The 12,264-nt window shown below is 35.8% G+C and overlaps 1 protein-coding gene across 7 annotated transcripts in view; it reads right to left on the bottom strand.

Annotated features, from left to right (window-relative positions):
- The window catches only part of SMCHD1 (structural maintenance of chromosomes flexible hinge domain containing 1), a 133,971-nt gene that overhangs the window by 62,047 nt on the left and 59,660 nt on the right, over positions 1-12,264 (bottom strand). For all 7 annotated transcript variants that reach the window (XR_014233989.1, XM_082353451.1, XM_082353448.1 and 4 more), the window contains 3 exons: positions 8,797-8,941; positions 3,142-3,238; positions 1,696-1,768 (listed from right to left, as the gene is read on the bottom strand). Coding sequence is in view for 6 of the 7 variants with exons in the window: in XM_082353451.1 (XP_082209577.1) it covers positions 1,696-1,768; positions 3,142-3,238; positions 8,797-8,941 (315 nt within the window). In the remaining variant the exon portion in view is untranslated. The remainder of the gene's footprint in view (positions 1-1,695; positions 1,769-3,141; positions 3,239-8,796; positions 8,942-12,264) is intronic.

The following is a 12,264-nucleotide window of genomic DNA, read 5'->3' as shown; positions in this document are numbered from 1 at the left end:
CTGGAAAAAAGTATTCAAGAATAAAAGTAAAAGTTTATTAAACTACTTTTTTATTTACTACTTTTAACTTTACACAATGAGACTGATTTCTCAGGCACATTACATACCTGTCTCAGGTAATTTTGTTCAAAGGATCAGTTCATATAATGACATAACCAGATTACTTACTTGTTAGACTGCCCACAACACTTTGATATCCTAAGCAAACTGCACCACAAGTTTCCCTAAACTAATAAAAGAGGGTTTATACTTCTGCAGCAAGATGACCTGATGTGCCCTATAAACACTGATATTTTAAAATACAATTTATGCTAAACACTGGGAACACAAGTTTACAAAGAACAGTTTTATCAGTTAATATTTGTGTTTTTACCATATGCCAACTCTGTTCTCAGAATCCTTACAATGATCTTGATCAAGAAGGTGATATTATTATCCCCATTTTATGGATGAGGAAACCGGGACCCAGAGAGATTAAGTATTCTGTCCAGGTCACATGGCTACTAAATGGCAGACTCAGGTTAGATCCTAGTTTTGTAATTTGAAACCTCTTGACCATTATCACTACACAGTCCCACTTCCTACTTTACCACCTTCACTCTCAAATTCTAAAAAAATATCAGAACTATCTGGTTAATAAGAATTTCCTTTGAGTAGATTTGAGTAACCCATACATTTTAGCTAACCTCTTAAAATAAAAGCATTGTAAGTAAGTATTAACACGTAACAATTTTTTTCTTATACTTCTACCAATGGGCCAATCTTTACTTCTAAATCAATTCATGCCTCAGGGAAAGCTCAAATTACACAAATTTGTGAAAGGAAATAGCTATTTTGTTTCTTTTCATTAAAACCAGTACAAAAGGTCATACATGGACAAAGATATGATCACAGTATTGTTAATATCAGAGCTAAAACTTCCATAACAAGTCCTGTTCTAGGTGTTGTGCAGCATATGCACTTCTCACTCTGCACAGTACTGTGTTAATGAGAACTCATGCATATTGGAAGTGTATCCTCCACTCAGTTACCACCGAAACCATGCAAAGTAAGGGCTGCCCACATTAACTCATTTAATCCTCACAAAAACCCTGTGAATTACATATTATCTCATTTTACACATGAGAAAACCGAGGCACAGAACAAGTGTACCTCACTGCTAAGTGTCAGAGCTTAGATCCAAACGCAGAAGGGCCGATGCCAGAATATACTCTTTGAACCTCCACAATAGACTGATTCTCAAATTAGCTGGCTTTTTCTACCCTAACTTTACTGCAACTTCATTTTCGAGTTGATAAATCATTATTCAAATTAACAACATAAAAACATAAGAAACTTTTCTTCTTAAAATATAAAATATTTATTTATATAACAAAAAGTAAAGGACAGAGCCAGTTCTAATATAAGTCTAATTAGTATATCCTTAAGAATAGCTCCCCAATATAGTTTCAATATTCACATTTTTCTCCCAAGATTATTTTTAGAACTTCACTCAAGTCTTTCTAAATGTTTTCCTGTCTTTTATTTTTAACTGGTCATTTCTGTTAGCGCTATGTTTGTCATTCAAATGTATTTTCAAGACTTGTACCATAACCAAACCAAAAAACACTTCACCTTTATAAGTGTCATTATATTTTATCATAAGAATATTATTTAAAAGCTAAATATTAGGAATATTTCTTAAAGTAATATTACCTGGCAGTAATCTAATTTTCAAAATCTGTGAGTCTTCTTTTAAACCCGGAAGAATAACCTTCAGATTAAAATTCTGTTGAAAAAATTATTTTAATTAAATTCAAGTCCTAAATAAATACTTAAGTAATTTACTACCTCAATTCTGATTTACTTTTTGCTTTTCATTTTCATACCATTATAGAAATCTACTCAGCAAATTTATATTGACTAAAATTTTCATATATATGTATGAAAGAGATGCAGGTGAAAAAACTGATTTATATTGCTTCTTTATAGATAATACTATCTTTGAATTCAAAAGGCATAACCTCTGAATAATTATCAGAATTAGGATGGGCACTATAAAAAATGTGGAAAGTAGTGAAATGGAAAGAACCCAATATCTAGACATATCTAAATACAATGTGGTGTTCTAGATTAGATCCTGGAAGAGAAAAATAATAGTGGAAAAACTGGGGAAATGTTAAAGCCCAGAGTTTTGTTAATAGTATTATATCAATGTTAACTTCTTAGTTTGGATAAATATATAATAGTTGTATAAGATGTTAGTAGAGGAAGCTGGGTGAAGAGTATATGTGAACTCTCTATACCATCTCTGAAACTCTTCTGTAAAACATAATTATTTCAAAATAAGAAGGTTTTTAAAATCTAGAAATCTTTTTAGCAAGTTTATCTTACTAAAGTCAAATTTTCCATGCATTTCAAGTTCTTTTTCCATAAAAAGCTTAATTCAGAAAGATGTACAGAACCTGCTCTTTAATTTGATTTGGTTATACAATGCAGTATAGTATACAATACTTAAACTCACATGCTCTATTTTAAACATTATTTTGATAGGGAAAATTTTTAAAATATATATTGAAGGTAATGATACAATGGAAAAAAAGTAACATAATACTTAAGTTATTAGGCACAGTGTTCACATTAGTCATATTAATCTATTAGCTACTTTATATACTTAACTGAAAAATTACCTTATTGGAGTTTGTCTTTACTATCTCTAACCTTATTCCTCCCAAAACACTTCCCTTATCCAAATACCAAACCCAATACTTTTATAGAAGTGAGCTAAAGTTTCTCATATTTTTGTTCCTATTCTAAGAAAAATATTGAAAAATGGAAAAACTTACAGAGAAGAAAGAAGCAACATAGTACTAGATAACTGTTGTAAATGGCTTTGAATGCAAAAAGACTGGAATGAAAATGAAGACAGTTGAAAATATTTAATTCATAAACGTTTAACAAACAATAGCAGCAAATATGCTGGTCTTTCTCAGAGATGTAAATGGTAATGGTATGTCGGGTGACATGATCCTGATTAATCCCTAAGAACCTGACATTACTGTCATCTTGTCACAAAAATAGGTTATTCAATTTTAAATTTCCAATTTCATTTTTACCATATAAGAAATAACATGCATTATAACATGTATGCACAATGCTTACCTTGCCTTGACAAGAGTTTACAGGGCCCTTAGCTGTAACACCTCGAATGACACAATTTGGTCCATTGGTTATTTCTTCATAATGTAAAGATAAACCACTGGAAAAAATAAATTATTTTTTAACTTTCCCTCCATTACCTACAAATAAGCTGCAAATGTTCTTTTCTCTTTTCTTTCTTTTTTTTTTTCGAGCTGTGCCACATGGCTTGCAGGATCTTAGTTCCCTGACCAGGGACTGAACCTGGGCCCTCAGCAGTGAAAGCACAGAGTCCTAACCACTGGACTGCCAGGGAATTCCTGCTGCAAATGTGTTTGTCTTCTCATATGACATTCTCATTTTTAATTCATTTTTCTAATAAAATTGTATTTTTTTAAAAGAGAGAAATAAATGAACAGAAGCAAATTCCCATGAGATTTTTACAAAGAAAAATGATCCAACAAGTATTAATGAGTGATACCATTCGTGCAGTGAGTAAAGATACAAGGTAGGAAACAATCAAATGCTAGACCATGTATACAGGCCAAAGAAAATGAAACATCCAAATCGGTCAGGCTTAAGGATGTCTTCAGACTTTGCCCTGGATTCTTTCAAATCCTTCACCCACAGGGATTTTAGAGACTTTCTGGCACCTATTAAACTGAATGGCAATTTTAGACAAAGTCCAAATAATTAAGTACAGCCTTGTGCTAACGTAACCTTGCTAGAATGTATACTGAGGTCCTCTAATCTACTACCATGAGCAATGTGATTCCTAAACCACCTTTGACCACCTGTAGATCCTTACAGTGTCAACATTTTACTCTGTAAGGGGTAAGGTGATAAAAAAGAAGGAAAGATATACCATGATGGAGAAAAGACCTAATTTTTCTGAAGAATGAAATTAAATATTTACAGATATTATCTGAATAAGTTGTAAAAATTAAATAACATGGCTTGTTTGAAAAAAGCTGTAAAGAGGCATATAAGGTAAAATAAATTCCCTGAGAAAGATGGACATTAACCACAGACATCTACTTTCACTATCTCTTAAAGCCTCACTAATATAAGAACGAAGGGATTCCATATATTTACTTTTAAAGGCAAAGATATGGGAGGTATGGAAGAAGAGACAAGGCCAATAGAACTTATCTGCTAGAAAAAAGGATAGACAAGTGGCAAATGACCTAGTATAGTCCCAAGAAAACTGAACTGTGAAACAGCAATGGAAGAAGCTCGAAACCAATATATAACACAGAATTCCCAGGTACCATTAAGGAACTGGTGTTACTAGGTACCCCTAGAAGCAGGGCCAAAAAAGAAAGGCCAATAAAAAAAAAGGGGGTGGTGATTAAAATTTCGATCCCCAGATCTCCCCTCTCCACCTCTGGCAGATGACTGGAAAATTATTCTCTGAAAAGGTTTAAGCAGAGAATCTGTGAACCAGGGCACAAAAAGTAAGTTGCAGGAAAGGGTAAAATACTAAAAAGAATACAAGGGTAATCCTCAACGGACTGCATATGGATACTGAGACCTTCTCATGCCCATTCCTACCCTAGTCTTGTTCCTGGACTGGCTAGGAACCTGGACAGCCAAATTATTCCCCTCCAGGCAAGAGACTAAAGATTGTTCTTTGAGCAAACTACCCAGCCCAAAAAAAAGACCTCAAGATACAACAGGATTTCCCCCAACAAAATGTTACGGACAGATCATCCTGTAGTGGAGTTCACACTCAACAGCCTCTCCCAAACTCTCAGGATCTCCTATGTGCATTTTAGTTCTCCATCAGATATAAAAGCAGATGACCAAAGATTAACCAGATATATGAAGAAAGAGATCAAAATCCAACAAACAAAAAGCAACTAACTTGGAGACAATAAAGATTATCAGTGTAGGTAACTTTTTTTTAAAAACTACCATTTATTTATCAGCAAAAACAAAAAATGTATTACATTCATAAAACAAGAACAGAATCTACAAAAGAACATTCGGAGAACCAGGAAGAACACTTGGAAATTAAAAATACAGCAAAATGAAAAACTCAATGGAAAGATATAAACATAAAATTGAGGAAGTCTGTCCAAAAGTAAAACAAAAACACAGAAAGATTAAGAAAAATGGAAAAATTAGGAAAATCAGAGAACCAGTCCCAAAGGTACATCATCAAATAAATAAGGATCCCACCCCCCAAAAAAAGAGAAAACCGTGATGATGGAAGGTAGAAAATGAAGTACTTCAAATAATGAAGAGACCTATACAAAGATGTACCATTATAAAATTTTGCCCTGTTGAGAATTAAAAGTGGGTCCTATAAGCTTCCAGACAGAATACGTAGGAAACATAAAAAGGAAAATTAATCAGAACAAGTTTAAATTTATCAGCAACAGTAGAAGCTAAAAGGCAAAAATGGAGCAATGTTTTTATAATTTCGATGGGAAGTAGTGTCCAACTTTCAATTCAATCAATCAAGTAGAATAGAGACATTTTCAGAGCAATAATTTTCTCTTACATGTAACTCCTTTCTTAGGAAACTAGTGAATAATGTGCTCCAGCAGAAGGTGAGGGACAAGGGATTCTTTCAAAATTGGAGACCCAGGGAAGGTTAAATGCTAAATAAAATAAGCTACTTAATAATCTCACAAATTCAGGAATGTTTCCTCAAGGACCTGACAGCCAACTCCACGAAATTTAATCATCAGTAAAGGTAAACCTCTATCTCCCAGTTTCCTGGGTCTAACTTCTGATCAGTTAACTCCAAATTGCAAACTCTACTCCCAGTCATAAAGATACTTAGCAATTTTTCTTGAAAACATGAATGTGATAGGTTATATTCACTTACCCATGTAACAGAGTAAGATTTCCTTCCTTGCAATCTCTATCAGATTGTGACGAGAATCACATTCTGGTTTACTGATTATTCAATCATAAAATTGTTTTCTTTCTCTTCTACCTTTGTGAAGAAGTTTTCTAGCTTGACAGTAGGTTTTGTTTTTACTATATTTCCCCAACACAAAAGACAAAGGGAATTCCCAGGATGAAGGTGAAGGAAGATCACAGAAGGACAAATGTAACAAGCCTAAGAACAACTGATCCAGACCAGAGCACATGGCAAAGTTCCAAGAAAGATGTCTACAAGAATATGAAACTGAGGGACTTCGCTGGTGGCGCAGCGGTTAAGAATCCGCCTGCCAATGCAGGGGTCATGGGTTTGAGCCCTGGTCTGGGAAGATACCACGTGTCGCGGAGCAACTAGGTCCGTGTGCCACAACTCTGAGCCTGCACTCTAGAGCCCGTGAGCCACAACTACTGAGCCTGTGTATCACAACTACTGAAGCCCGTGCGCCTAGAGCCCATACTCCACAACAAGAGAAGCCACCACAATAAGAAGCCCACGCACCGCAACGAAGAGTAGCCCCCACTCGCCGCAACTAGAGAAAGCCCGCGCGTAGCAATGAAGACCCAATGCAGCCAAAAATAAATAGAGAAAAAAATATGAAACTGATAGGTTATCTATGTACCAAGCATCTTGAGAACTGGCAGACAACTGGCAGAGAGTTACTTAGCAAAGAAAAAAAGAACAACAGTTGTGCAATTAAGCAAGTAATTAGCACTTACATAATTATAATAAAGCAAGCACTAAATACTGATCAAGCCAGAATACAACTTTATTGAAGAATGTGGGAATAGGAAGGGGGTTTATTTGTAACGTAAGTGGCAACAAGAGTGTGTGTCCTCATCTTCCATAAGTCAAGAGATAATGCTTAAAACTGAAGAATCAAGAAGTAACAATATAAAAGTTACTTAGATATGTGGCAATAGGTACCAAAACATTCAAGTAAGAAAGCTGAAAGTGGTTCTGAGAAGTCGACTGTGGGTGGGGTGGAGAGGGCAGAGGAACTACTCTTTTTTAATATAAGCCTCATCCAACTATTTGATTCTTTAGGTTATATGTGTGAATGATTTTTAGTTTAATTTATTAACACTGAGAAAAAACCAAACAAATAAACCCACTCAGACAATGATCTCACTTTACTGAAGGTAAAATTCACATAGCCAGACCACCAAGATTTTTTTTTTAAGCCCCAAATCTTAATTACCAGTATGTATGTGTGATAGAGACTTTGTGTGTAAGAATGTCCTATCAAGGATAAGAAGGAAGTTATAATTGAAAACAGGGGTCAACTAATGCAAAAATATTTTCCATTTGTGACTAGACATTACTTGTAGTGTTTTTTATTAAGCACATAGATGCTTAAGTATTCAACTCTTCCATTATGGTTTAATATTCAAATGAATATAATATGTCAAAATCACTTTTTGCAACTTAAGAGAACATTTAGAAAAACTCATTTTCAATATTTTTTGTAACTCTGTTTTGCTTTTCAGGAACTTAACCATGGTATAAATCTGGACACTAAACTAGTCTGTGAGCTTCTAGAAGGCAAATACTATGCTCTTATTCACTTCTGTATCTCCAGCTGGCAAATGCCTGGAATACAGTACATAGTCAAATAATTAAAAGAGTAAACGATTACACCAACAGGGGAAAAAAAGTACACGGCGATAGCAAAAGAAAGCATACATTAAAACGTGGGCCCAGGGACTTCCCCGGCAGTCTAGTGGTTAAGACTGTGTTCCTGCTGCAGGGGGCACGGGGTTCAATCCCTGGTTAGCATATGATCCTGCATGCCTCGCAGCGCAGCCAAAAAAAAAAAAGTGTCTCCAAAAAGACAAATTTGGCAGAAATTTGAAAAACAAGAATTTCTTCCTAGGCACCTCAAAAAAAGGTAATGGAAAACAATGAACATCCTCAATTGTATAACTGGACACATTGTTTTTCAGGGCTATTTTTTAATATAAGCCAATCATATCACTCTATAGAGCTATTAAGTAAAGGCAAATTCTAAGGAAGGACCAAATTTCCATGGAAAGTGTAAACTTTATTGCTATGGTTTTAAAAGCAAACCAAAATAAATTTTATTAGCAGGTTAAAAACCTACCAGTATGGGCTTCCCTGGTGGCGCAGTGGTTGAGAATCTGCCTGCCAATGCAGGGGACACGGGTTCAAACCCTGGTCTGGGAAGATCCCACGTGCCACGGAGCAGCTGGGCCCGTAAGCCACAATTACTGAGCCTGCGTGTCTGGAGCTTGTGCCCCACAACAAGAGAGGCCGCGATAGTGAGAGGCCCACGCACTGTGATGAAGAGTGGCCCCCGCTTGCCACAACTAGAGAAAGCCCTCGCACAGAAACGAAAACCCAACACAGCCATAAATAAATAAATAAATACTTTAAAAAACAAAAAACAAAACCTACCAGTAGGTAACCACTAAGTTTAAATAGCCATAATTTCTAAGCAAACAAAATAAACATGGTATGGTTTATAGAATTGCCAGGAGAAGTCATATCATACTTGCAAAAAGAAACGGACTAAGACAGAACTATATCAGTCTCACCCAAACAACTGTAACAGTAAATTCAGTCAAAACAAACTTTATTGAGGTAATGTATGTATGACACTACAGCCACAGAGGATAGCTTGGGACTAAACAAATCCCCCAGATATCATAAAATATCCACTAAGCATTTTAAATAATAAATCTGAAGTTAACTGAACATAAATAATTTAAGTGAAAAAAAGAAAAAAGTGAATACTTAGCAAATATGAAAATTAAGATTACCTTGCTTCAAAAACTGGCTGAATATCAGTTGATAGTTGACTAGTATGACCAAATTCATCCTGAAACTCCAGAGGGATATTGAATGGGACTCCAACACGAAAAGGAGGATCCAAAAGACCAAATGAAAATTTCTCTGGTTTACCCTCTTAATTAAAAAAAAATAAACATGAAAAGAAAATTCATCGGTCAGAAGATTCATTGTAGGTAGAAACATCCATTATATATATGGAAGATTAGACTACAATAAAGACGGCACTTCAAATCAGTGCAAAGTTTATATAAATTATATCTATAATCCACCTGTGAAAATAATAAAGTTAGAACTTTATCTCACACCATGTATAAAAGTCCAGAGATAGAGATAAATGTGTTTTTAAACTATGAAATTTTCGAATATAATAAAGGAATATGTTTATAATTTTATCGTAGGAAAAACTAAGGCAAAACACAATACTCAATAGCTATACAAGGATGTATTTGATAAAGTTTAAAATATTTTATTAGATACAAAGTTAATAGAGAAGCTCTGTAAGAGAAAATACTTGCAACGTATGCAATAAAGGATTAAAATCCACAATACATTAAAACTTCCTATAAAGACAGTATTTTCAAGTCATCCCTGGGGAAATTATTAAAAATGCAAATTCAAGGGCTCACATCATCCTACTGAGTCAGAAACTCCAGGAGTGAGGCCCACCAGTCTGCATTTTAATAAGCCCAGCAGGTGATTCAGGTAAAACTTAAATTTGAGAACTACAGCTTTACACTATTAAAATAGGCATAGTAGGCACTTCCCTGGTGGCGCAGTGGTTAAGAATCCACCTGCCAATGCAGGGGACACGGGTTTGATCCCTAGTCTGGAAAGATCCCACATGCCGCAGAGCAACTAAGCCCGTGCGCCACAACTACTGAGCCTGCGCTCTAGAGCCCGTGAGCCACGACTGCTGAGTCCAAGTGCCACAACTACTGAAGCTGGCACGCCTAGAGCCCGTGCTCCACAACAAGAGAAGCAACTGCAATGAGAAGCCCACGCACCACAATGAAGAGTAGCCCTCGCTCACTGCAACTAGAGAAAGCCCGTGCACAGCAGCAGCATCAAGACCCAGCACAGCCAAAAATAAATAAATAAAATAAATTTTAAAAAATTAAAAATAAAATGAAATAGGCATAGTAAAGGAACAGACTTTCACAGATGACAATGTCCACTAAAGGCTAGAAGAGGTACACAACCTAATAATTAAATAATTTAACCACCAACTAGGCTAAATATTACAATATAGGTTAGCCAGGAATGAGCATAGGGAAACAGGAACCCTCAGTCTGTTGGTGAGGGTACAAAACCTTTTGGGAGGGCAACTTGACAGTAAATATATATAAAATGTTAAAGCACACACATTTCAGCTTGGCAATTCTACTTCTTGGTATCCACTCTAGAGATATTCAAGCACTTGTACACAAAGCATCATAACTTTTTTCTGTATAGAAATGTGATTTGTGACAGCCAAAAACTTGGAAACACCTGAAACGTTCATCAAAGAAAAACTGCTAAACTACAGCATGTCCATACTGTAGAATGTTCCACATGTGTATTTAAAGAACATGACAGATCTGTATGTACAAAAAGGAACACTCCCCAAGGTGGCCGTCTCATTAGAGAAGGCAAGATAATCACAGGCACTTAAATCAGCTCTCTAAAACCCCATAAAAATGTGGCACTACAGAGATTTTTTTTAAAGAGGCCTAAACCTACAAAAACAATGAACAAGAAAAAAGACAACAGCAACAGAATTTGAAAGCTGGAGAATATATGGGCAAGTATAACTGACTTAGCAGAAAGACTCAAGAAATCAAATCCTCAATCATCAACAAAGCAAGCAGGGAGCCAATTTAATTCACATTATATAACACTCAAAAGTCTCAAGAATGGCTCTATGAAGTAGGAGTGAAATTGAAATAAAAAAGGAAGACTTGTTCAAGTTTGTTTGAGAACAGTTCCTCAGATCCCCACCCCTCAACACACAGAGCCAGTCAACTGCCTTCCTCATCTTCAGCAACATCTGGAAGGTTTCTTCTCCAGGGAATGTTAAGAGTAGGTCCAAGGAGTAAGGGACACAGCACTACTGAAAGCATTACAGTTTACTGAAAATAGGAAAATCAAGTGAAAGATCAATACTGAATATGAGCAATCCCACTACTGGGCATATAGCCTGAGAAAACCATAATTCAAAAAGTCATGTACCACAATGTTCACTGCAGCTCTATTTACAATAGCCAGGACATGGAAGCAACCTAAGTGTCCATCGAGAGATGAATAGATAAAGAAGATGTGGCACATATATACAATGGAATATTACTCAGCCATAAAAAGAAACGAAATTGAGTTATTTGTAGTGAGGTGGATGGACCTAGAGCCTGTCACACAGAGTGAAATAAGTCAGAAAGAGAAAAACAAATACTGTATGCTAACACATATATATGGAATCTTAAAAAAAAAAAAAGGTTCTGAAGAAGCTAGGGGCAGGACAGGAATAAAGACGCAGACATAGAGAATGGACTTGAGGACATGGGGAGGGGGAAGGGTAAGCTGGGACGAAGTGAGAGAATGGCATGGACATATATACACTACCAAATGTAAAATAGATAGCTAGTGGGAAGCAGCCGCATAGCACAGGGAGATCAGCTCAGTGCTTTGTGTCCACCTAGACGGGTAGGATAGGGAGGGTGGGAGGGAGACGCAAGAGGGAGGATGTATGAGGATATATGTATACGTACAGCTGATTCACTTTGTTATACAGCAGAAACTAACACACCACTGTAAAGCAATTATACTCCAATAAACATGTTAAAAAAAAAATACTGAACATGAAACCTCTAACAGTCTTCCCCAGCTTGGCTCCCCAAATGCTGGCACCCAGGTGTTTACACTCCACTCTGGGGAATCTGAACAGCCAAAGAGAAAAAAACCTAAAATTATCTTATCATAATCTCCCCAAATGAAATAAACACTCTCGAATGTTCTATTCTTAAATGTGTGCAAACAACTAGTAATGTAAGAGAGCATCTAAAGGACCCAGAGCAGATGTGAAAAAAAGCAACATGGAGGAAACAGGCTATGAATAAAGTTTGAAAGCATCAAGAAAAAATGCCACTGTTATTAATAGCCTCAGAGAATTAACAAAGATACCGAATCCATGAAGTCGGAGAAAATACTTTGAAAAGGGAATAACCAGAGAATATTTCAGAAACTAAAAAAATTATAGCAGAAAGGAAAAATTCAACAGAAAGTATCGAACATCATGTTCAAGAAGTCTCTTGTAAAGTACAGAAATAAAACCAAGAGATGTAAAGCAGAAAAAACAGTATTAGTACACCAGTCAAGAGGTCCAACGTCTTCAACACTAGATGTTGTAGAAAGAAAAAAGAGTAGGAAATCAAAGTAACTCAAGAAAAATCCCTAGAATTTAAAAT

The sequence above is a fragment of the Balaenoptera borealis genome (assembly GCF_965194805.1).
Source record: "Balaenoptera borealis genome assembly, chromosome: 14".
Taxonomy (NCBI): domain Eukaryota; kingdom Metazoa; phylum Chordata; class Mammalia; order Artiodactyla; family Balaenopteridae; genus Balaenoptera; species Balaenoptera borealis.
This window is presented reverse-complemented; position numbering and strand designations above follow the sequence as displayed.